At 46.0% G+C, this 25624-nt stretch overlaps 1 protein-coding gene across 1 annotated transcript in view; it reads left to right on the forward strand.

Moving 5' to 3' along the window:
• The window catches only part of LOC144827878 (uncharacterized), a 256770-nt gene that overhangs the window by 127900 nt on the left and 103246 nt on the right, over nucleotides 1-25624 (forward strand). The window contains 1 exon segment of the mRNA XM_078686043.1: nucleotides 6920-8166. Within this exon segment, the coding sequence (XP_078542169.1) occupies nucleotides 6920-8166 (1247 nt within the window).

Raw genomic sequence — 25624 nt, forward strand, 5'->3', positions numbered from 1 at the left:
TATTCGCTGTTTACTCACATTTTTTTCATGTATCGCTTGCGCAGATCACTTCTTGCACGAGCACGTATGTGCACGCGTTTAATTGGGTTACACCCACATACATTGTAAATAGTACTGATATAACTATTGATGTATATTGAATCCTTGAAATACAGACCGCTATATGTTTTTTTAAAAATTCATGATTGTCTCCCCCCATTTTTGGGGGGCTTTAGTAAGTTTTACTTGGCAAATCTGTGTATTGAAGTGCAACAGAAGAAAAAGCAACCTGACACTGTCAACGCTGCTGCTGCCCGCTCTGTGTCCTGAAGGCTCCTCAGAAGGCACCACTACACTTCACGCCGCAACACTGGTCTCAACTATGATGCTGCCAGATGATGTCACCGAGCCGCTGCTTGCACCGTAACCTGTGGGAACGGCACTTCGCACTGCCTCGCTTCACTGTCGCTTGGTATCTCGATGATGCTCCATGCCAACATTGATGCAGCTGCTTACACCATGGGTTGAGGGCACCGCTGGTAAGTTACACAACACACTGCCCTATCCCACACCGCAGCCTTGGGCTACTGACGCAACACCATCAACTCTCGTTCATCAGTCGACGACAGCTGCGGCAACGATGATGCCACTGCCCGCGCCGGTACTGGCAGCACTGGGACGTGCACCATATCACTTTGCCCCGCAGCCCTGTCCTCACCGACGCCACTGGACGACCCTCCCCAAACCGATGCCTACCTTGCGACCTTAGAGCAGTGCTCACCACACTGCTGCACTTCGCACTGCATCCCCTATGCCCGATGATCCCGCCACTCCCGACTTCAACCGCACGGAGTTCGATCTGCAACTAGTGTAACGTCGGCTCTTTAGAGCTCACCATGAGGTCCCTGATACCCTGCATTTCTAAAGGTACTCTTTTGGGGTTCTTCCCAACACCGTAGCTGGCCCGCAACGCAGGGCTTAGCCAGAACTGTTTGAATTTGTTGTTCACGACGCCGTGAGTGTCCTGGACCGGGTTATGGACTTCAAGGAATTGTATTTTAAACCCTTCGCCGTGTGGTTAAGTCCCTCACGGAGCGGGGGAAGGGGGCCGATGAGCCCAGCTCGTCATGAGGCAGAGTAGAGCTGTGCTGATGACGCGCTGGGCTTGTCACGACTTCGCCCACTGATTGATTCTCCCGCACAGGCGGGGAATCAATTATGCGTGCGACGACCGCTATGACGAGCCCAGCTCGTCATGAGCACCGCTCCACTGTGCCTCATGACGAGCTGGGCTCGTCATAAGCATGGAAGGGGTTAAGTTTATTTTTGCTGACTGATATTTCTAAGAACTGTATAGTGGATTTATAACAGTTGTGTTCTTGTTTTGCACGGATAAAATATTTAATATTTTTCTAAAACTGGTGTGGTGTCTGTTTATAGTGTTTTCACTTTATCACTGTGTTATGTGCAAATGCTTTAGACATTACCTCTAAGACAAGCCTGACTCCTGACTGCAAGTTACCCAGGTGGTCAGGAGGGGTGTTTTAGAAATGTATCCCCTTCATCCTGACTAGGCAGAAGGGACACCACGTGGACAGAGTAACAACCTGCCAATTAGAGCCCCCCATTTCTAACAACCCCCTAATATGCCATCCTCCAGTGGAAGGGGGCATGAGCACCTCTCTTAATAGGCTGTGTCCCATCATCTTTAATATGGCAGGGACTAAGATGCGTGCTTCACCTTGCCTTCTCATACCTGTGGGGTGGGGAAGGCAAAGGTGGATACATCTATCTTCCTAACTTGGTTTTCACGCTGATTCTGTAACCCATGTTGGGGGTCAGAACCAGTGGGAGCCAGTTGCTGGGGGTAGCAAAAGGCAATGTCAGCAAACAAAGGAGGATTGCCTTTAAAGCTTCGTCTTTGTGGACCCAGCCCATCCTGGGACACCTCTGCCCAGGATGGACTTTGTTTTGGGACTCAGAAAGTGGAGGCCCACTATCCAGGGGTCCAGAAACCTGCCTGGTGGTGGCAAATAGCGGGAAGGCATTCAGTAACCACACCAGGGCTGGCAATATTTCAGAGGGCACCTCTAAGATACCATCTGAATCAATTTACATTAAATCTCACACTGGCATCAGTGTGGGCTTAATGTGTTGAGAGGTTTTCTACCAATCTTCCCAATTTTCAATAAAGCCATTATGGAGCTGTGGAATTCGTAATGACCAACTCCCAGACCATATACTCTTTATGGCTTTACTGCAATTACAATGTCTAAGAATGGACTTAGAGACTGTCGACGTACAGTGCCCATGCAACTGTACCCTCACCCATGGTCTAGTGCCCCTTGCTAGGGGTGGAACCTACCTAGGCCCCAGGCAGTGGGTTGCAGGCGTGGCACACAGGGATGTGTTCCATGTCGACGCTTCACTTTTTTGTGCGCCAAAACACGGAGCCTGCAATGGCAGTGTGGGAGTGTTAATGTGCAGGGCACATAACGTTGGCACAATAGGTGCTATAGCCCTTAGAGCCCTTTCTTGGTCACAGTGCCCTTGGTACCTTTTGTAAGGGGCTTACCTGTGGCCAGAGATGTGCCAATTGTGGGTACAAAGGTACAATTTTCGGAAAAGAACACATGCCCTGGAAACCTAATTTGCAGGGACCAAGAGCATATCAAGTTAAAGTGCATCAGAAACCTGGCAAAAAGAGTGTAGTGGAGGTACTGCAACAGAAACCCATTTTCTTACATGATGTTCTTCCGTCATTTGTGGCACAAATACTTTGAATCTTAATCTATACAGACTACATTATCATTCTGGATTCAACCCAAGAGGACTCCAGCATTGTTTAAATGAATGTAATCTATATTCAGTGAGGATTCTTTTGCAAGTGAACACAGTTAAATCAATTGTGAAACTGATAAATAGGTTTACAAAGAAGTGTATATTTTATTGGTACTTGTGAAGGTACCTGTGGAACAGGTAATTGATTGCATATATTTGGGAATGTATAGCTGCCATTTTGTGCACATCGCTTATGTATGACATTTTCATGGGTTCATGGTAGTTAGGAATAACATTCTGTTGCCAAGCATGTTTCCCTTAGAGTGACACTTTCTCATGCGTTAAACCAAACAATTAAGGAAATAAAGTCTCAAAAATATGATTAAAGAGGGGCGTGGCTGGCCGGGCAGCGGAATGGCCGCTTAGACAGCGAGCTCTGCTGCCCGCACCGTTTATCCTGCTTTAATCCTGCCTGCTCCCACTCGCACAGGCTTGTGAATGATACGATGTGACGCCGGAGGATCTGGGGCATGATTGACGGCGACTCCGGTGTCCTGGCATTATTGTAAACCCGTCTTGGGCTCCTCGTTATCCGGACCGTGGCAGAGTCGGGCTGCGTGCGGAGGTGCTGGAGGTCGGCGCCGGCTACCGCTGCCAATTGAAGACGTGGCTGTGCGGGCCTAGGCGATTGCCAGACGGAACTGCGGGGGACGACACGGTACCCGCGCCGGTGGAGGTGGGGTAAGAGCGCTGACCCGGCCACGGCTGCCATACTTCAGTAATCCCTCGTTGTGCGCCCGCACGATTTTATCCTGTTTTCTGTCCTGGCTGGTGTGGATCGGTGGAGAAAGGGGCCGCCATATTGGGCTGGGCACGACGCCACTGTTCAGGCCGGAATTGGAACAGACCTGTGCACCCTGCTTCTCCAGTCGTCAGTGCAGCGGAGGTTGCTGCTTTTACACGCACTCGGAGGGTTCAACACTGAAACAGTCTCCTGTGTCACAAAGCGCCACTTTTGCCAGCACCCCGCAAAAGGCATCAGAGACTGAGTGGTCTGCGCACGTTTATGGTGGCTATGGCGGCTCGCCCTTATTTCTTGGGAATAATGATGGCCCCTGCCTAGTGGATCCACCGCGGCTCTTCTACCAGCTGTAATTGATCTGGCTTTAGATGCCGCTCTGCGTGAGGAGCTGCATCCTGAGAGACAGAGATTGGCCCAGAACCACATGATGGAGCCCACGTTTCGAGACCTCTTTGTTGCTCTTGGCTCCCTCCATGCTGCCTGGGTGGGAGGAGTCAGAGGACTTGGACTACAGCTAGACGCCATTGTTGCCCCTCCGACGGGCGGGAGTCACGTTGATCCTGTGATTATTGACGCCGCTCGCGGCTCGGCGCCAACGCCGGGGTTTACTGTTCCACACCTGGAGTTGGTTACAGGTGGGGCTCCGTCAGGTGTGGTGTATGAGTCCCGGATTGATCACATGAGTAACGCAGGGGGGCCTGGCACTACACTGCGAGTGGAACACTTCCACAAAACAGCGCCTTTGCCCATTCGAGTTGCACCGCCCTTGCGCCCGGCTGACATGGCCTTCTATTCCTCATCGCCCTGGCGGCATCCTGATCTGAAGGGCTGGCTTGGTACTTTGTTGCTGAACTCAAACGATCGTTGGTTGTGTTTCGATGTTTCCATGTTGCAGGACCCTCACATGGTGTTGGCTTTGCCTTGCTTTCCTGTTAACTCTGATCATTGGACATGGTATTATGGGGCGAATGTCCGGTTGTCACGCACCAACGGGCGTGTTAAAGCGGGGCAGGGTTGAATTTTTACGTATGATGTGGGACAGATTCCCCGGCCAGCTGCTGATAAGGAGTGCTTTACTGCTCTGTCTTTCTAAATGCCTCTTTCGGTTGTCAGTTCGTGGACTTGTTTGTATTCGACTTTGTGTTGCCTAGTGCGAGCGGGGCAGGGGAAGTTGCATTCTCCTCCATCTTTTTCCCTTCCTTGGGGTGTAGTTTAGGGGGCGACAGGCACGCTGCTAGTGGGGTTGGGTCGTAGCCATCGGCAGGGATGTAGGGTGGGGGGTGGTTTTTTTTTATTTTTCTTTGTTATTTTCTATGACCTTCTATTTCCCTTTCCTCTCTTCACAAGAGCTGTGGCGTATTCTCCTGAGTCTTATTCATACCATATTCGGGTGTTCATGTTTGCTCCTTGTATCCTGTACTTCTGATGGGCGGGTGTGAGTGGGAGGTGTTTGCTGACATTATTCTCTACTTGCTTGCTTTTGGTTCGAGCGTCATTTGCATCACTGTGACTTATGCTGTGTATTGTTTCGCCACTTATTTGCCCGTCCACGGATTTATTTCAGCTCGTCTATTGCCGCCCGATATGTTTATGTATATTTCCTTTCTTGTGAAATAATAATAAAAATATATATATAAAAAAAAAATATGATTAAAGTGTAGAGTGAAAGCGCACTTTACAGCTTTTCCTTTCCCGCTCACTGTACCCAGCAGAATCACTGCACTGTTCACTTTATCTCACCAAAAATCTCAAAAGTGCTCCATGGGATACTGTTGAGCCCATCCTGGTTTTTAGGCACCCGGATGCGACCAAATTATGAACCAGGGAGAGGCTCACCCAAGAGCAGGATGCTACCCGAGGATGAAGCATGCCACTACCAGAGTGGGCGAGGCTCATTCAAAAAACAGGATGTGACCCGATGATAAATGCATTCCACCACCAGAGGGGTTGAGGCTCACCCAGGAACAAGATGTGACCCGATGATGAAGCATGCCACCACCAGAGGGGTTGAGGCTCCACAGGAACAGGATGTGACCCGATGATGAAGTATGCCACCACCAGAGGGGTTGAGGCTCCACAGGAACAGGATGTGACCCGATGATGAAGCATGCCACCACCAGAGGGGTTGAGGCTCACCCAGGAACAGGATGTGACCCGATGATGAAGCATGCCACCACCAGAGGGGTTGAGGCTCACCCAGGAACAGGATGTGACCCGATGATGAAGTATGCCACCACCAGAGGGGTTGAGGCTCCACAGGAACAGGATGTGACCCAATGATGAAGCATGCCACCACCAGAAGGGTTGAGGCTCCACAGGAACAGGATGTGACCCGATGATGAAGCATGCCACCACCAGAGGGGTTGAGGCTCCACAGGAACAGGATGTGACCCGATGATGAAGCATGCCACCACCAGAGGGGTTGAGGCTCACCCAGGAACAGGATGTGACCCGATGATGGGGCATGCCACCACCAGAGGGGGTGAGGCTCACCCAGGAACAGGATGTGACCCGATAATGGGGCATGCCACCACCAGAGGGGGTGAGGCTCACCAATAAAAACAGCTAGACTTGCTGGTTTATTGTCACAAGGAGGACGCAGAATGTGCAGTCTTGAACCCTACCGTCTGGGTGCGATTATTGTAGGGTCGGTGGATACCTTTGTGCGATTGATCTAACTAGGGAGGCCATGTATTACAAACCCCATTGCAGGAAATGGTTTTCCTCTCACCCATTCCTGGACTGAACCATCTGGTTCTTTTAGGCATTTCTAAGAGTATGACTCAGAATGCTCCTGTGACATCTTGTGTTAATCGATGGATAGCCCAGGCAATCTCCCAGGGTGAGGATGAATTCTTTAATAAAGCGATGGGAAGGTGACACCCGCAGTCAATAAACTAAAGTGCACGTGGCAAGGGTGCCTGCAACTCTATCGCCTGCTGCTGAGTGCATCTCATAAGGGGAAAAATCCCTCCTTGGTTGGAGGAGACATCCCCAAGCTAAGCAGAGCATGTGCAGGTCTGACTTATAAATCTATCGAGTAAGAAATATAGGGCATACGTCAAAGTCCTGCAGCAACTACTGATTCACTGTACACAACATGGGATCTTTCACAAGGAGCTCTTGGAAGGTTGTGAATCAAATTGTATTCCCAAAGAAAATCTAAAGTTTGCATTTAGGATCTTTGATTTTTGTGGCCACAACTTCAGAATGCAGGCACTTTATGAACGGGAAGTGCAAGGCAAAGAAGGCAGTGGACAATAACACTATTACTAGAGATATTACTCACTGTCGAAGAAATTTCAGATTGTGTTGTTCTAAGACTGAGACATTTCTTCACGGTTCTCAATCCCATAGAGAACGAAGACAACACTTCTGTCAAATTTAAGCCAAAAAGTACCTTCATGGCTCCTGTCTCCCACAAAAGTTTGGACACGTTTGAGTTACTTGTGAAAACTGACTTGAGCAAAATTCAATATAAGAGAAAAATCAATAACCTAACACGAGCTGAACGTAGTACTCTTCATGCACTGATTAAGAATGAACAAATCATAATACAAAAAGCTGACAAAGGAGGAGGCCTTGTCGTAATGGATCTAGACTTCTACGTAAGCAAAGGATTTGAACACGTGCATGATGCAAACACGTATGCCAAATTGGATGGAGATCCAACAAATGCTATCACTAAGAATTTGGACGCAATACTGGATAAATCGGAAGAACTGGGCTGGCTAAATACCACAACTAAGAGATACTTGAGGCAAATTTACCCAAGAAGACCCAGGATATATTTCCTGCCTAAAATACATAAGGATCTTAAAAATCCCCCGTTCAGGCCGATAGTATCGGGATGCGCATCCATTTTTGAGAATTTGGGAATCTTCATTGATGCCCACATGCAGTCGTTCATTCGCAACTGGCCAACCTACTTGGAAGACACATCAGACTTCTTACGAAGTCTGTCAACTATCGACACCACAGAAGCAACGGATTGGACTCTATGCACAATTGATGTGACACCATTGTATACATCCATCCCTCACAGACAAGGCCTTGAAGCAATAGAGTGGGCTCTTCTTCGTGACGACAAACCAGAGGAATTAAAGTGCCTAATATTGCAGCTACTAGAATTTTGCCTGTCAAACAGCTATTTCACATGGGAGAAGGAGTATTACATGCAGCTCACGGGGACAGCCATGGGTTTTCCGGGGGCCTGCGTGTATGCAAACATCTTCATGGCCAAGTTCGAACTGGACTACATTTTGGAAGACTCAACTTGGCAAGATGGTCTAGTATATTACAAGAGATATATAGACGATGTTTTCTTAATATGGAAACGGCCAGTCGCTGACCTAATTCGGAACATCAAGAGTTTAAATCTTGCTCATTCCAGAATACAATTCACACGCAATGTTAGTAACGATGCACTACCGTTTTTGGATGTCGGGGTTGAACTTCGAGGGAACTCCATCAAGACAACGCTTTACAAAAAGCCTACTGACAAGAACACCGCACTTCTGTATGGAAGCTTTCATCCTTCAAACCTCATTAATAACCTACCGGTGTCTCAATTTATGAGGATCAAAAGAATATCTTCTGATAAGGCAAGTTGCGACAAACATATGGAAACACAAAAACAACGCTACTTGGATAGAGGATACCCAAGAAAACTACTGGAAGCTCATGTGGACAAGATAAAAACAATACCAAGGGCAGATCTCTTGAAAAAAAGAACAAAGATTGAGAACAAAAGGATGGTATTTGTATCTAAATACTCTACAGCTTCCAGAGATATAAAACGCATCATTCTTAAAAGATGGGAGATCATACAAGTTGAGAAAGACTTCGGAACTCTATTCAGTGACACACCTATGTTCGCATACAAGAGAGCTCAGAACTTAAAAGAACAATTGAACAAACCCCGACAATTTACAGACACTATTCAACAACCCGAAGAATACAAAGGTACCTCACGTTGCTATAATTGCAAAAATTGTAATAACGTAATACCAGGTAACATCCTACTACACCCACGGACAGGTGAAAAAAATCCAATTGAGACATTATACAACCTGCAATTCAGAATTTGTGATCTATTCCATTAAATGCCCGTGCGGCTTGATATATGTCGGCAAGACCGAACGTAAGCTGAAGCTGCGACTTTCTGAACACAAGAGCCGTATCAGAAATAAAAATTTAACATCACCACTCGCAAAACATTGGTGGGAAGTTGGCCACACCATCGCACAATTGAGATTTCAAGTCATTGAACTACTTCCACGACGATTGGGCCTTAACGACTCCAAAATCCTACTACAAAGGGAGGCCTTCTGGATTCGTAAACTGCAATCATTGACCCCCACAGGGTTAAACGACAAATTGGACATGGCATGTTTTTTGTAGTATGATCAAATAACATATACTGACACTTGATATATAGCAACCCCTAGGAGACTCACACACTTTGTCAGATATATACATTAATACGTTAGGTATATCCTCAGAAGGCTACCATAATGATATTCACAGAAACCTTCTTGATGTAACAATGCTTAGTATGTAAAAAATACCGAGAAGGTCTCGAATTCATTGAAAAACACTTCGAGTAAAAATGTTTTACTGTGTAAAATTGTAGATAATGTCTTGTATGGATTGTACAATGCAACTCGCTTATTTATTCTACTTTCACATTACTTTTTCCTCATTATTTTCTCCTTATTATTATTTTTCCCTACTTTTTTCATCATCTCCCTTTCTCGATAAAGAGCATTCAAACTGCAATTCCGGATAGGTATAGCGATCTAATAATGAAATTTGTCAATACGGATAAAACACCATTCAGAAATGGCCGACACTTTCTCTCTAGTCCGGCGTCCATGTTTACCTAACTAGTGAACAGTGATAAGGGACTGACTTGATCACAAAGCTCGAATGAAACGCGGATGCGTGAGCTTTTCTTCCCTGCTCGAATGACTAAATTTGTAACCGGTAAGAGACAGTATCTTCGTTTTCTAATATCTAATGAGGAGGCTTACTAGCCGCATAGAGAGTGTGCTTAACACCACTTTTCTGTACACAGAACTATCGCTAATCCTGAAACGCCAAGCGGGACTGTTTCATCTATTGAACCCGCAGGTAAGCGGATGCGCTTCACCTTGTCGGTAATTTTTTGAGCACTTTTCCGGCAAATTAGCTAAGCCCATATTTTTATTTTTAATTTTCTGCAGGTGACCTCATAAAAATTCCGAAAGGCTATAGTCTTGTAATAACGACAAACTATACAGGTAAAAGACACCTCACCCCTCTTTTTCTGACATGAATACAGTTTTGTATATACATTGAATATGCGTGACTAAAATTCGCTTATTCGCATTTTTTTAGAAAGAACGGACTAAGGCCACAAGTACAGGTGAGCCTTTCAAATTAATTTAGGTCATCGTTATTCACTTTATAACTAGTGGAGAATTCACAATGAGTAATTCAAACCATCTCCTTACAGACATAGAAAGCAGAAGACAATACCAGATATAAGCACTATATCATGTAGTGACAGCAAACAAATTGCAATAACTAGGTAAGCCACATGCGACATAAGAGTTTTCAGCATATATATACTCACCCTCCTTGACATCAAGAGTAATAAGGTTTCTTCTTTCTTTTTCCTTTCTCTCCAATAGACCCCTGACGAAGGGGCTTGGCCCCGAAATGCATTGGGTGTTATTGATTTGTTTTCAACAATTTTGAGATTAACTGATATAATTTGTGTTTTTGATGAAAATGCAAACTTTGAATGATTTTCTTGTGATTTATTGATGAACAGCACATGATGATTGTAATGTTATGAACTTTTCTGATAAGATATAAGATATAAAATGCATTATATGGACAAAAGGAGTATTTAATTTCGTTGTGCGTGTTGGAGTCCTGGTGGTCTTCAGGCACCAGGCCATATTCAGTCCAATTTCATATCAAACACGATCCTACTTGGAGTTTTTAACTGATGATGAAATGCAAATATTTATTTTTAATTATGACATTGGCTTTTGTTTTAATCAAATACTGGATGCTTGAACACATTTCCTTATTTGGAGAGACAATGTACTTTTGTAACTTTTCTCAAGATTTAAAAGGTGTTCTCTATGGTTGTCTCATGTTGATTGTGTTGCGGAGAATAGGGGGTAGATGTATAAAAATTCCATTTTGTGATTTCTAAATAGCGATTTTTAAGGAATCGCTATTTATTATTCTCAAAATCGAATGTATGTAAAAAATCGCTATTTTTTAGCGATTTCTTAGTCTTCCTTAATGCGAATTCGCAATTAAGGAATAATTTCCCAGGAGGCCCATAGGAATGATTGTGAAGTATTTCTTAATTTGCGAATTGCAATTTGCGAATTTGCAAATTAAGAATAATTTCAAGGGTGCAGGGGTGTCTCAAAGGCACCCTGCTGCACCCTTGAAATGTACATGTGTTTGCCTATGGCGCACATACATGCCCTATGGGCATGTATGTGCGTCACATGCCACCTTCACAAATGCCAAATAGGGCATTTTTAAATGAAATCGCAAATTACCACAAACTACAAGTTGGTGGTAATTTGCGATTTCTTAACACAAATTCGCAAATTCTAAAAGCCACATACATTGCATTTAAGGAATCGCAAAAATTGCGATTCCTTAAATGCTTAAGCAAAATAAGGAATCGCAAATTTTTGCGATTCCTTATTTTGCGATTTTTTGTTACATTTTAAAAAATGCAAAAAAGCCTTTTGCGATTCGCAAAGGCCGAAATTTGCCGAATTTCGGCCTATGCGAATCGCAAAAGGCTTGATACATCTACCCCCAGATTTCCAAGCCCTTGCTAGTGTAAATGCTCATTCAATGAAGGTGATGTATGAACCACCAGCAGAGACCTTTTGCTTCAGACTATTCCTTCATTTCTAATGTTTTCGGCTCATCGAATATGAATATAAAACTGCAATGCCAAAATGTGTTTTGTTTTAAAAGGCCCAACTCAAAGCTGAAATTAAAGGTTGAATTTGATATCACAGCTGGAGAATAAAATCCATTGCTGTTTGCAGGGACACACATTTCTTCAAAATATAAATTAAATAAATAGAAAAGGTTTCTTTCTTCTGAGAATGGGTAATACCATCCTTTGGGAATGTAGTGTGTCCTTCGCTAGTGCAGTCACAACAGTAGCTTCATGTGCAAACTCCACGTGACAGCTGTTGAACGGATGGGTAAAAAAGAAAAGTAAAGTTGTTTTTAGTAGCCTTGACCCCTGACCAGTGGGTTTCAAAGCTGCAGTGCACAGTGGCGAGCCTGCAGGGTGTTTAAACAAGCTTCATGTAAAACCCATTCTAAGATGGCCAGCACGTGCCTGTATCACTGCAGCAAGAGCACATTTTCAGGCTGTGCAGAGGACAGAGCCAGATGTGGCACACAGAGAGGTGACCTGTCACTGGGAAAGACAGAGGTGACCAGTCACTCGTGCAGTGAGAGGTGGCCTGTCACTAGTGGAGAGTGAGAGGTAGTCTGTCACTGAGAAAAACCCCTGTCTGTCCCAGTGAGACTACCTTCTCACTCTGTCACTAGGGCAGAGAGATGTGTTCTGTTACTTGTGAAAAGTGAGAGGTAGTCTGTCACTGGGGCAGACAGAGGTGACCTGTCAGTGGTGAAGAGAGGGGGTCTGGCCCTATGGCAGAGAGAGATAGGTGTGGGGCAGAGCGATAAGTGGCCTCTCACTAGTGCTGAGGAGACCCGTCACTGTTAAACTCCAGTGCCTTGAAGCACATAGCGTCACCTCATTTAGCCAGAGAGGAGCGCCCCCTGTTGGGCTCATGCTCTGTGGAGGAGTTCTTCTTTTCTCTCTGACCCTCCAGTGCTGTGATAGGGTACTGCCTGTGTGCGGGGGCTAGTGGGTGCTGGGTCATGGTAAGCAGCGACCTGGTACAGCCTGGTGAGAACCCTCATCTGGAAGAGCCAGAGGTGGAGAACTGCAGAGTGTCAGCACTCATTGCTACTGCACTGCACCACTGCCTGCTGATGCACTGCACTGCAGCTGTCCCTGCCGATGCACCGCACAGCAGCTGTCACTGCCGATGCACTGCACAGCAGCTGTCCCTGTCGGTGCACTGCACAGCAGCTGTCCCCGCCGATGCACTGCACAGCAGCTGTCCCTGCCGATGCACTGCACAGAAGCGGTCCCTGCCGATGCACTGCACAGCAACTGTCCCTGCCGGTGCACCGCACAGCAGCTGTCCCTGCCGGTGTACCGCACAGCAGCTGTCCCTGCCGATGCACCGCACAGCAGCTGTCCCTGCCGATGCTCTGCGCAGCAGCTGTCCCTGCCAGTGCACCACACAGCAGCTGTCCCTGCCGATGCTCTGCACAGCAGCTGTCCCTTCCGGTGCACCGCACAGCAGCTGTTCCTGCCGATGCACCGCACAGCATCTGTCCCTGTCGATGCACCGCACAGCAGCTGTTCCTGCCGGTGCACCGCACAGCAGCTGTCCCTGCCGATGCACCGCACAGCAGCTGTCTCTGCTGGTGCACCGCACAGCAGCTGTCCCTGCCGATGCTCTACACAGCAGCTGTCCCTGCCGGTGCACCGCACAGCAGCTGTCCCTGCCGGTGTACCGCACAGCAGCTGCCCCTGCTGATGCACTGCACAGCAGCTGTCCCTGCGGATGCTCTGCACAGCAGCTATCCCTGCCAGTGCACCACACAGCAGCTGTCCCTGCCGATGCTCTGCACAGCAGCTGTCCCTGCCGGTGCACCGCACAGCAGCTGTCCCTGCCGGTGCACCGCACAGCAGCTGTCCCTGCCGGTGCACCGCACAGCAGCTGTCCCTGCCGGTGCACCGCACAGCAGCTGTCCCTGCCGATGCATCGCACAGCAGCTGTCTCTGCCGATGCACCGCACAGCAGCTGCCCCTGCCGATGCACCGCACAGCAGCTGCCCTTGCCGATGCACTGCACTGCAGCAGCCCCTGTCGATGCACTGCACAGTACCATGAGTCACTACAGGTCAGTGCACGCCCCTGCACAGCTCTGTGATATTAACCGACTAATACAGTGCACAGCTGCTCACTAGTCCTTTATACCTGCAGCGCACTGCACGCTGGAACTGTTAACTTCACGCTATATGTTTTTACAAATTAATTCATGTTCCAGAGAGCGAAATCATTTTTTCTAAAAGATTCTTTAGTCTGAGGGTGTCCCTGGGACAGCAGGCCACATGGTAGTGAGTCCATGCATAGGCAGCACAGCCGCTGCACAGTGCAATGAATATGCTGTGTCTGTGCAGCGTCATGTGTACCAACACAGCACAGCTACCTGAAGTAAGACAAAACAAAGGACCCCTCACACACATCTCTCAACGTGCCCCGCATCATAATGGTGATTGTCAGATGCTAACGTTGTAAATCTTTTAAGCCAGCAGCGCAGCAGCTGCTGAGGGTTGTAGTTTTACCATTAGTGAAATCAGTGCTTTAAATGGGAAACAATAAGTGCAGGCACTCATCAATTTAAGCAGTGGATGGAGGAGGGGCAATTGTGGGTGGGGCTAGAGGTGGAGCTTGGAGGAAGGCATTTAATGGGAGCCACATTTTCTTGGTGCCAATTGTGCTTGATAATACAGAAATATTTCTGCTATCTGTAGAGTATTTGTTTTTTCCTCCCATGTGCAAAAGGATACGTTTATTATTGTGGGAATGTCATACCAATGCAGATTGTCTCTGAGCCTAGGCACATATGAAACATAAAAGTAATTTGCCCAGAATCACAGCATGTTGAACTGAAGCTGGGACTCAACCCTATTTTCATAGTTCCTTTTTAGGCAGTTCTGACCCTAACATTACATCCTCTCAATGTTCCTATCTGGGAAAGATGCCTCACCGTCTATGCAAACATAACCCTCCACCAAGGCCTGAAAGACACTGGAGCGAAGGTGCTAACAACAGGCACACGGCAAGGCCAATTCACGAACTCTCCCTCTTTCCCAGCAAACTATAGCTTCAGGGCGCTAGCATGGAAGAAAAGCAGAGAAACCCATAGGCACCATACCATTGCCCAATGCCTGCCTTCCCAATCTGATGCTGAGTAGTGTGTGAAATCTCCAACATCCCACCCCCCTCCTTGCAGACTTGTGCTGAGAGGCGCATTCATCTCGGGTGTCACGCTGTAATTTGATTTGTGGGATAGGGAATAGGATCAGAGCCCCACACCTACAGTGTGATGGACTGGGCGCAGGGTCTGCTTGGACCCTTAACTTTTATTCACAGAGGGCAGCAGGGCATCCTCAACCCTAAACAGCCCTTAAGTGATGCAAATGAGCCGACGCGGATTGCTCAGCAGCGGCTCCATTCAGAGGTATACACTGCCCCTCCCTCCATTCGGCCTTCTCTTTTTCGGAAGCAGCTGAGCAGAGCACTTTCTGCGCAGCAGCACAGCCCCCAATGCCATCAAGCCTGCCCTGCCTGACTTTCCCCTAAGAGTACCGGTACTGTCCTTGGCGAAGGAAAAGTTTCGGTACTCAAAGGGAGCAGTACTCCGTACCGGTGAGTACCGGCCCATTTAAAGCACTGAGTGCAATGCTTCCTATGGGTTGTAGTGTCAGTAGTACAGTAGCTGAAGGGGATGCAATTTCACCAGTGGGGTTGTGTTTTCACCAGTAATGCAGAGGCTGCTGGGGGTTGTAGTTTTATCAGTAGTGCAATCGCTGCTGAGGGATGTAGTTTCATCAGTAGTGAAACAGCAGCGTGGGTTGTAGTTTCAGCAGTAGCGTAATAGCTGATGGGGATGCAGTCTCACCGGCTTTAGAGCTGGTGGCACCCGGTGTGACAATGTTTGTTGCTCCCCCCCAATTGACCAACCCCACCACGGATTCCCTTACCACCGCCCTTTAACAGTGCCCGAGTCTCCATAACCACTCTCTCTCAGATGCACATATAGTACTCTCTCTCTCAGATGCATGTATAGCCCTCTCTCTCAGTTGCATGTATAGCACTGTCTCTCAGATGCATATATAGCACTCTCTCTCAGATGAATATATAGTACTCTCTCTCAGATGCATGCATAGCACTCTCTCTTAGATGCATGTACATCACTCTCTCTTAGATGCATTTATAGCACTCTTTCTCAGATGCATGTATAGCACTCGCTCTCAGATGCATGTATAGCACTCTCTCAGATGCATGTATAGCACTCTCAAATGCATGTATACCCCTCTCTCTCAGATGAGTATATAGCGCCACTCATACCAGTGTAGGGTGTCAGACCACTTTCATTACACACATTACATAGACAATCAATCATACATGTATAATTCTGCATATAGGAAATGTTACATAGGACAGCGGACCACAAGGTGTAGGCGTCACATGTGTAGTGAATGAGCCAATTTAGTGGTCTGATGATCTGTGATGACCCTCGATCACCACCATTGTGTACTGATTTTAGTGTGCTATGTTACTTTAGCCTTAATGTAGGATGGTCTTGCATTAGAATAATCTTGCCAAAGAATAGAAGGTATGGGATGTCGAGGTGCAGAGTTGTTGGCGATGGTGCACACATGTGCTCCATAGTGGATACTGAGGGATTAAGGGCATAGTGTTAATTGAGTTAGGTGAATTATGACTTTAGCCTATTGGCTTTGACGTGGTCTAATATCATTCTGCTTTCCAAGTAGTAGAGGCCTATGCTTGAATAACTCCATATTCTAAACTGCAGCCATCTTCTGAGCCTCTGTAGGTGAGAGGTTATATTTTAGATTACATGTGTTGTCCACCAGTAGTGAACCAGACAGGACCGGTTCTTATCGGGTGGAATGTGCTCTCTCGATGCCACAGTCATAGCAAAACGCTTGGCCAGCTGCTTGTTGTGCTCTTGGTACGAGGTGGTACAGGAATCCAATGAGAACTGTAGGCGGAGTTAGCTAAAAACTTCGATGGAGTGCTGCATTCTATATTAGAGAAAGGGGGTCCAAGAGATGCTGAGATGCTGAGAGATGCTGAGATGCTGGTCTGGTGGTTTGGCGGTCTGGTGATACATCACGGTGCAGACGTGCAGACGTGTTTGTGCAACAGAGAGTCCTGATCCAACCAGAGAGGGAAAGAGAGACGGACCCTTCTTCAGATGAAAGACGCCTAAGTTTATGGTGAGGTGTTCCATGTATATCTAACTTTATCTAACTATGCTTTTATTTTCAGGCTCTATGTATATGTATGTGTTGGTGATTGCTACAAATGTTTACTGTGATGTTTAGTCATTTCTTTCTTTGGTCATCCTATTATCATGTAATAAAGAAACCCTAGAGCATATCATTTGTTTGTATTCCTTGTGAGGGAAGGTCGGGACCCTTTTTTACCAAGTACTTACAGAGGGATGGGCGATTCCCCTCTAATGGGTAATTGTTGATACAGGAGGGAAATCGGCTCCCATCAGGGATGTCTAAATTACATTGCTAGGAGGAGCATGTGCTGTGTACCCTCTCAGATGGGGAGGTGTTGTGTATTTCTGCGTACCCTCTCGGATGGGGAGGTGTTGTGACGTGTTGTTATTTGCGAGTTCCTCAGCAATGGTCCTATATGTTGTCAGTGTTTATTCCTTTCTTGGGTAAGTATTGTGAAATTTGGTGTCTTTCTGGATCCTGAGAAAGGGTGTGGTAAGTAATGGCCTGGTGACTGACAGAAGCACCAAAATATACAGAGAAGTAGGTCATTACAATTTGGCGTAGTCGGCAGGATATGAACGTTGATTTAAAAGGGGAAAATATTGTTTTTTTAGAAATTGAAAGCAGACTCTCAGATATCATTTGATTTATTTGCATGGGGTTAGCCCATATGGTGTTCTGGCTCATGAGTGAGTTAATTGTGTTGGGTTGAATGAGAATTGCTGTGTGTTTAAATGTGTTTTGTATAAAGGGCTTGTGAATAGCTTTTTTTACGTTAGGCAGAAAGGGCGGGATCCCTTTACAGTGTTCAGTAAAAAGAAATGCATTAAAAATGTGTGCAGCTGCAACGTGAATGTAACATCTCAGAATATAACTCTGAAAGGTGGGATGATGTTTCAGACAGAGATAGTGGGTTATTTTTAATGTGTTGTTTAATATGTATCCACAATTGTGTGAGAATATTCCTTTGAAAACAGAATTAAACGTGTATGATTTAAATTTGGAAAATGTAACAGAGAACGCAGTTGGGCTGCAGGTTACACAGGCTGTTTTAATTAATTCTTCCGAAGAGGATTTTCAGTCAGAAAGGAATGTGCAAAAAGATAAGAAGACCCGTGTTTTAGAATTAACGATCACCGGTTGTGGAAATAAATCAGACCTAACAGTGCATGATACATTTTGCTTTGAACGCCAAATGCAACCATATGATTTTGAAATTGTACAACAGCAGAGTGTGTATGACTGGTTAATTCAAAGGTTTAAAGATGTATTTTGTGATTTTACCCAAAAGCAATGTGCCCATTTTAGCTACAGTGAAGTGCAGGGACTTTTAAATTCAGATGCAGAACAAATGCCCATGACTATGTGCTTTTGCACACTGAAAGATACCGGACAGAACAGCGTGAGAGAAAATGTGATTTGCTTATGGGAGGTCGCACTAGTGGTAAAATGGCCCATATAGACAGAATAGCAGTTTGGTAGGATTTCACAGAAGCAGGGTTGGTGACCCCAACAACTACTGTTTAAAATGATTTTATGTAGCTGGTGCACAAATGTGATAAATATTTGCCCATGACCGTTGACTGTTACAAATTAAACAAACATATACCTTCTTTGACTGATGCTGTCCCAGATATTGTTACAGAAATAAACTGAGGCTATGTATGTGACTTTGTAAGGTTGCCAATGTTTGACAAATGAAAGTTTAGAATTTGCGTAAATTAGTTAGACATAACTGTGGAGTGTTTAAACATAAAAATGCAGGGTTTGGCAGGGGGTCAAAAGAGTTTAGGTCTGTTTCTTGTCTAAGATGACAAAATATAAAAGCTGCATGGGCTTTCATTTAAGAACGGAAAATTTCACAGCTTTTGCGTTGTGAACAGCTGGGAACTGACATGCTTTGACCTTGAGGAGATAACATGCATTCCACAGAGCCTCCTCTTCCCCGGGGCTCTTTGTAAGGGAGGGGGCGATCGCAGGAGCAGTCTCCTCTCTGCTTGTTATGTTTGGCGAGCACCCAATTCTTTCCGCTGAGAATCTGTGTAAGGGAGGGGTAATTCAACTCCTCAGGCTACAAAGCTTCCCTCAATTAGAAGATAGGGAGGCTTGCAAAGGTGCAGGCTTCATCACCATCATGCCCCATACCTATGAGGTAGACAGGGCAGACAGAAGTTGGCAGGCGCTTCGCTCTTGGAATGTGAGTTCTTCGAAGGGAGGGGTTGCGAGGCAGAGAGCAGTCTGTCTCTATTATGGTTGAAACTGAGCAAGCCCTGGGATGCGGACATTTCTGTAAGGGAGGGGCCTGATAGCAAGGAGTGAGAAGGGAGTGAAGCTGACTCCCCAGCCCCTCTGGCTGTGACAGAAAAAATCAGATTTTGCCCAAATAAACTTAGAGAATATAACGCAGGTAGCATTCTTAAGCTATTTCCCAGATCTAGAGGAGAGCTTTGCAGACAGAAATTAAAATATTGGACTTTGAGAGATGTAAAAAGAAAATTATGTGCTTTTGAATTGAAGTTTTTTTTTGCAAGACATGTGATACTTGTTTATCGTTTCAGATTGCGATGCCGGGGTGCAAGTGATGCCCTCCCTGTATGCATTGGCCCTCACCCCCCCTTTTCTTATTTTATTTTATTATTTTTTGGAGAGTGCCCCCCCCCCTCCTAAGCCTGAAGCCAGACTGGATGGTGGTGATGCCCTGGGGCTGATGGCAGACGGGAGCTGATGATCTATGGAGGACCAGATCAGATGGGGTTCTTCCCTGTCGAGGGGATACTGATGAAGATGGATGCCAGAGGGCTGTCCTCTACACAGATGGACTGCTTCTTTCTAACTGAAGAAGGGATCAGCAGAGTGTGCTGCAATTGGAACTGTCCCCTTCAAGTGAGGCTGACTTTGAAAGCATGAGAGCTGTGTGTCTTTCGTACAGGAGAACTGCTTGTGCACCGTGACAAGAGACAGTGGTGTTTTTTGTTTTGCTTTTTTCACATAAAAAAACACTTTTTTTCAGTAGAGACACTGTGCTGCAATTGGAGTAGATATTTTCTGAGCTACAGTTGGCTGCCTTGGCAGTAGAATTTGCAGTTTCATCATTAGAGGTTCAAATGACACAAGCATCCAGATGGTTCTGAATTATTTTTAGATATTTCACCTGAGTTATGAAGTTTAAAAAGAACAAAAAGAGGAAAACAGTTAGTTATGATCTGCTTTGAATTGAATGTTTTTGAGTAGTTACTTCAGCACGAGAGTTGCTGGTTCAAAATATGCTTTTTCACAGTTGTGTTTTTGATTCTGAACTGCAGTTTTTCACTTGTAGGTACTCTTTCAGATATGGCCTACAGTCTTGTATCTTTCACTCTGAAATTTTAGTTTTTAAGGTTTTGCCTTTGCATGAGTCATGCGATGTTTCAATGACAATCAGATCTTCAGTTAGATGTTATTCAGTTGCTGGTTACTTTGCAATAATGCCAATTGTGCAGTTAAAAGATGCAGTCATAGCTGTGCCTTTAGTTCAGTGAATTTATTTTTGATATATGTGAATGGTGATGTTCAAGGGTCAAGGGTGCAATGTAGTGAATGAGCCAATTTAGTGGTCTGATGATCTGTGATGCCCCTCGATCAGCACCATTGTGTACTGATTTTAGTGTGCTATGTTACTTTAGCCTTAATGTAGGATGGTCTTGCATTAGAATAATCTTGCCAAAGAATAGAAGGTATGGGATGTCGAGGTGCAGAGTTGTTGGTGATGGTGCACACGTGCTCCATAGTGGATACTGAGGGCATAGTGTTATTTGAGTTAGGTGAATTATGACTTTAGCCTATTGGCTTTGAAGTGGTCTAATATCATTCTGCTTTCCAAGTAGTAGAGGCCTATGCTTGAGCAACGCCATATTCTACACTGCAGCCATCTTCTGAGCCTCTGTAGGTGAGAGGTTATATTTTAGATTACATGTGTTGTCCACCAGTAGTGAACCAGACAGGACCGGTTCTTATTGGGTGGAATGTGCTCTCTCGATGCCACAGTCATAGCAAAACGCTTGGCCAGCTGCTTGTTGTGCTCTTGGTACGAGGTGGTACAGGAATCCAATGAGAACTGTAGGCGGAGTTAGCTAGAAACTTCGATGGAGAGCTGCATTCTATATTAGAGAAAGGGGGTCCAAGAGATGCTGAGATGCTGAGAGATGCTGGTCTGGTGGTTTGGCGGTCTGGTGATACATCACGGTGCAGACGTGCAGTCGTGTTTGTGCAACAGAGAGTCCTGATCCAACCAGAGAGGGAAAGAGAGGCGGACCCTTCTTCACATGAAAAGACGCCTAAGTTTATGGTGAGGTGTTCCATGTATATCTAACTTTATCTAACTATGCTTTTATTTTCAGGCTCTATGTATATGTATGTGTTGGTGATTGCTACCAATGTTTACTGTGATGTTTAGTCATTTCTTTCTTTGGTCATCCTATTATCATGTAATAAAGAAACCCTAGAGCATATCATTTGTTTGTATTCCTTGTGAGGGAAGGTCAGGACCCTTTTTTACCAAGTACTTACAGAGGGATGGGCAATTCCCCTCTAATGGGTAATTGTTGATACGGGAGGGAAATCGGCTCTCATCAGGGATGTCTAAATTACATTGCTAGGAGGAGCATGTGCTGTACCCTCTCAGATGGGGAGGTGTTGTGAATTTCTGCGTACCCTCTCGGATGGGGACGTGTTGTGACTTGTTGTTATTTGCAAGTTCCTCAGCAATGGTCCTATATGTTGTCAGTGTTTATTCCTTTCTTGGGTAAGTATTGTGAAATGTGGTGTCTTCCTGGATCCTGAGAAAGAATGTGGTAAGTAATGGCCTCGTGACTGACAGAAGCACCAAAATATACAGAGAAGTAGGTCATTATAACATGTCAACACTACTGATAGGAAGTATAGTTTAATAGTGCTTGGTCTAGAGAAGTACCAACTCAGAATTTAAAAAGGAGCATCATAGTTGGGGGATGTGTTTAATAATGAGAATAGATTTCTGCCCAAATTAATCCTTTTTGCAACATTAATCTTTGCGCAAATCTATACTTTGCAGCTTGCATGCAGTTAATAGTTTAGTACAATTACAAAGTGAATAGAGTGTAAATAGGTCAGTGGGTTACTCCTGTTAAAAGAGACATAATTTGTTACTTGAATTTCTATGTTCAAATCCTATATCAGGTGCTGGAGTAAACTAACACGACAGCAGGTGCTTTAAAATAATAATAAACTTGCAAACCAGGCGCCCTCTGGAAGCCAGCACCCGGTGTGGTTGCACCGGTCGCACCACCCTACAGCCAGCCCTGGTCACCAGTAATGCAGTGGCAGCTGGGATGTAGTTTCAACAGTAGTTCAACTAATGCTGAGGGTAGTAATATTGCCAGTAGTGCAGCAAGTGCTGTGGGTTATAGTTTCACCAGGACTGCAGTGGCTGCGAGGCATGTAGTTTTACCAGTAGTGTAGCAGTTGTTGGAGGTTGAAGTTTTATCAGTAGTGCAACAGGTGTTTGGGAGGGGGTTTGTAGATTCACCAGGACTGCGTTGGCTGGTGGTGAATGTAGATACACCAGTATTGCAACAGCTGCCGGGGGTTGTAGTTTTATTAGGAGCACAATGGTTGCTAGGGGTTATAATTTTATGAGTAGTTCAACGGCTGCTGGGGGTTTGAGTTTCACCAGTATTGCTAAGGCTGCTGGAGGCTGTGGTTTCATCAGTAGTGGAACGGCTGCCGGGGATGTAGATTCACAAGTAGTGCAACGGCTGTTAGAGGTTGTAGTTTTCTCAGTAGTGCAGGGCTGGTGCTGGTTTCAGTTTCACTTTCACATTAACGTGGTATAGCAGACAGCAATGCACGATCACCACAGCATGTTGCTGACTGTTACCATAGTACACAGCTCTCTGCCAGACAAGCACATACCTCACCACCTGCAGGCCACTTGGTGCTGCACCACTGGTTCTCCCAACATCATCGCACAACTACAACACACTCATCACAGAACTGTTCTCCAGTGATTTGCACCACCAATACCTGTCACTAAACATTGTTTTCCCACTGCACCTGCTACCAGTGCATAGTTGCTTCAGCCTGCACCCCATTGCTCTGTAGCCCCCTCCTCATGTTTGTACGTAGCTCATCACTAGGTGCCTGTGCAGATTTTACCTGTCACCCTAATCCTAAAATAGGTTCAGATTTGTACAGTGGAAAAAACGGTGCAGAAAATCAAGTCTGAGACAACAGGAGACTCTGGGAGTTGAAGTGCACGACAGACATTCAAGTTTAGTGCCTATGATTTAGGTGCATTGATGGCGGATATACAATGGTACATGCTGGAGCCAGCAGTAAGTCATATACAATGGCACAACCCGGAGCCAGCAGTGTGTGGCATGTGCTGGAGCCAGCAGTGCGCAATATACAATGGTACATGCTGGAGCCAGCAAAGAGTGATATACACTGGTACATGCTGGAGCCAGCAAAGAGTGATATACACTGGTACATGCTGGAGCCAGCAAAGAGTGATATACACTGTTACATGCTGGACCAGCAGTGAGCAATATACAGTGGTCTATGCCGGAGCCACCAGTGAGCGACATACAATGGCACATGCCGGAGCCAGCAGTGAGCGATATACAATGGCACGTGCCGGAGCCAGCGGTGAGTGATATACAGCATTAAGCGATATACACTGGTACATGCTGGAGCCAGCAGGGAGTGATATACACTGGTACATGCTGGAGCCAGCAGTGAGTGATATACAGCATTAAGCGATATACACTGGTACATGCTGGAGCCAGCAGGGAGTGATATACACTGGTACATGCTGGAGCCGGAAAAGAGGGATATATAGTGGTCTATGCTGGAGCCCCCAGTCAGCAATAAACAATGGTAAATGCCGGAGCCAACAGTGAGCGATATACAATGGTACATGCTGGACCAGCAGTGAGTGATATACAGTGGTCTATGCCAGAGCCACCAGTGAGCGACATACAATGGCACATGCTGGAGCCAGCAGTGAGCGATATACAATGGCACATGCTGGAGCCAGCAGTGAGTGATATACAGCAGTAAGTGATATACACTGGTACATGCTGGAGCCCACAGAGAGTGATATACACTGGTACATGTTGGAGCCGGAAAAGAGGGATATATAGTGGTCTATGCTGGAGCCCCCAGTCAGCAATAAACAATGGTAAATGCCGGAGCCAACAGTGAGCGATATACAATGGTACATGCTGGAGCCAGCAGTGAGTGATATACACTGGAACATGCTGGAGCCAGCAGTGAGCGATATACAGTGGTACATGGCGGAGCCCAACAGTGAATGATATACAATGTTACATGCTGGAGCCAGCAGTGAGTGATATACACTGGTACATGCTGGAGCCAGCAGGGAGCGATACACAATGGAACATGCTGGAGCCAGCAGTGAGTGATATACACTGGTACATGCCGGAGCCAGCAGGGAATGATGCACAAAGGAACATGCTGGAGCCAGCAGTAAGTGATATACACTGGTACATGTCGGAGCCAGCAAAGGGTGATATACAGCAGTGAGTGATATACACTGGTACATGCTGGAGCCAACAGTGAGTGATATACACTGGTGCATGCCGGAGCCAGCAGTGAGTGACATGTGCTGGAGCCAGCAGTGAGGGATATACAATGGTCCATGCTGGAGCGATCAGTGAGTGATATACATTGGCACATGCTGGAACCAGCAGTGAGTGATATACACTGGTGCATGCTGGAGCCAGCAGTAAGTGATATACACTGGTACATGCTGGAGCCAGCAAAGAGTGATATACACTGGTACATGCTGGACCAGCAGTGAGCGATATACAGTGGTCTATGCTGGAGCCACCAGTGAGAGACATACAATGGTACATGCTGGAGCCAGCAGTGAGTGATAAACAATGGCACATGCTGGAGCCAGCAGTGAGCGATATACAATGGTACATTCTGGAGCCAACAGTGAATGATATACAAGGGTACCTGCTGGAGCCAGCAGTGAGTGATATACACTGGTCCATGCTGGAACCAGCAGTGAGTGATATACAGCAGTGAGAAATATACACTGGTACATGCTGGAGCCAGCAGTGAGTGATATACAATGGTGTATGCTGGAGCCAGCAGTGAGTGATATGCACTGGTACATGCTGGATCCAGCAAAGAAGGATATATAGCGGTCTATGCCAGAGCCAGCATGGAGCAATATACAATGGTACATTTTGGAGGCAGCAGTGAGCGATACACAATGGTACATGCCATAGCCAGAAGTCAGCGATATACAATGGTACATGCTGAAGCCAGCAGAGAGCGATATTCAATATTAAGTGCTGGAGCCTGCAGTGAGCGTTATACAATGTTAAGTGCCGGAGCCAGCGGTTAGCTGTATACAATGGTAGGCACTGTAGTCAGCAATGAGCGATATACAATTGTACATGCTGAGTCAGAAGTGAACAATATACAGTGGTTCATGCTGGAGTTAGCAGTGAGCTATATACAATTGTACATGCTGGAGCCAGCAGTGATAGATATACACCTTTAAGTGCCGGAACCAACAGTGAGTGATACACAATGGTACATGCTGTAGCCTGCAGGAAGTGATATACACTGGTACATATTGGAGTCAGCAGTGAGCGATATACAGTGGTCAAGGCTGGCATTAGCAGTGAGCGATATACAATGGTACATGCTAGAGCCAGCATTGAGCAATATACAGTGGTCCATGCTGGAGCCAGATGTGAGTGATATACAATGTTAAGTTCTGGAGCCAGCAGTGAACGTAATACAATGTTAAGTGCCAAAGCCTGCGGTAAGTGGTATACAATGGTAGGCGCCGGAGCCAGAAGTGAGCGATATGCAATGGTACATGCT

Source organism: Lissotriton helveticus, chromosome 4_1, assembly GCF_964261635.1.
Source record: "Lissotriton helveticus chromosome 4_1, aLisHel1.1, whole genome shotgun sequence".
Lineage (NCBI taxonomy): Eukaryota > Metazoa > Chordata > Amphibia > Caudata > Salamandridae > Lissotriton > Lissotriton helveticus.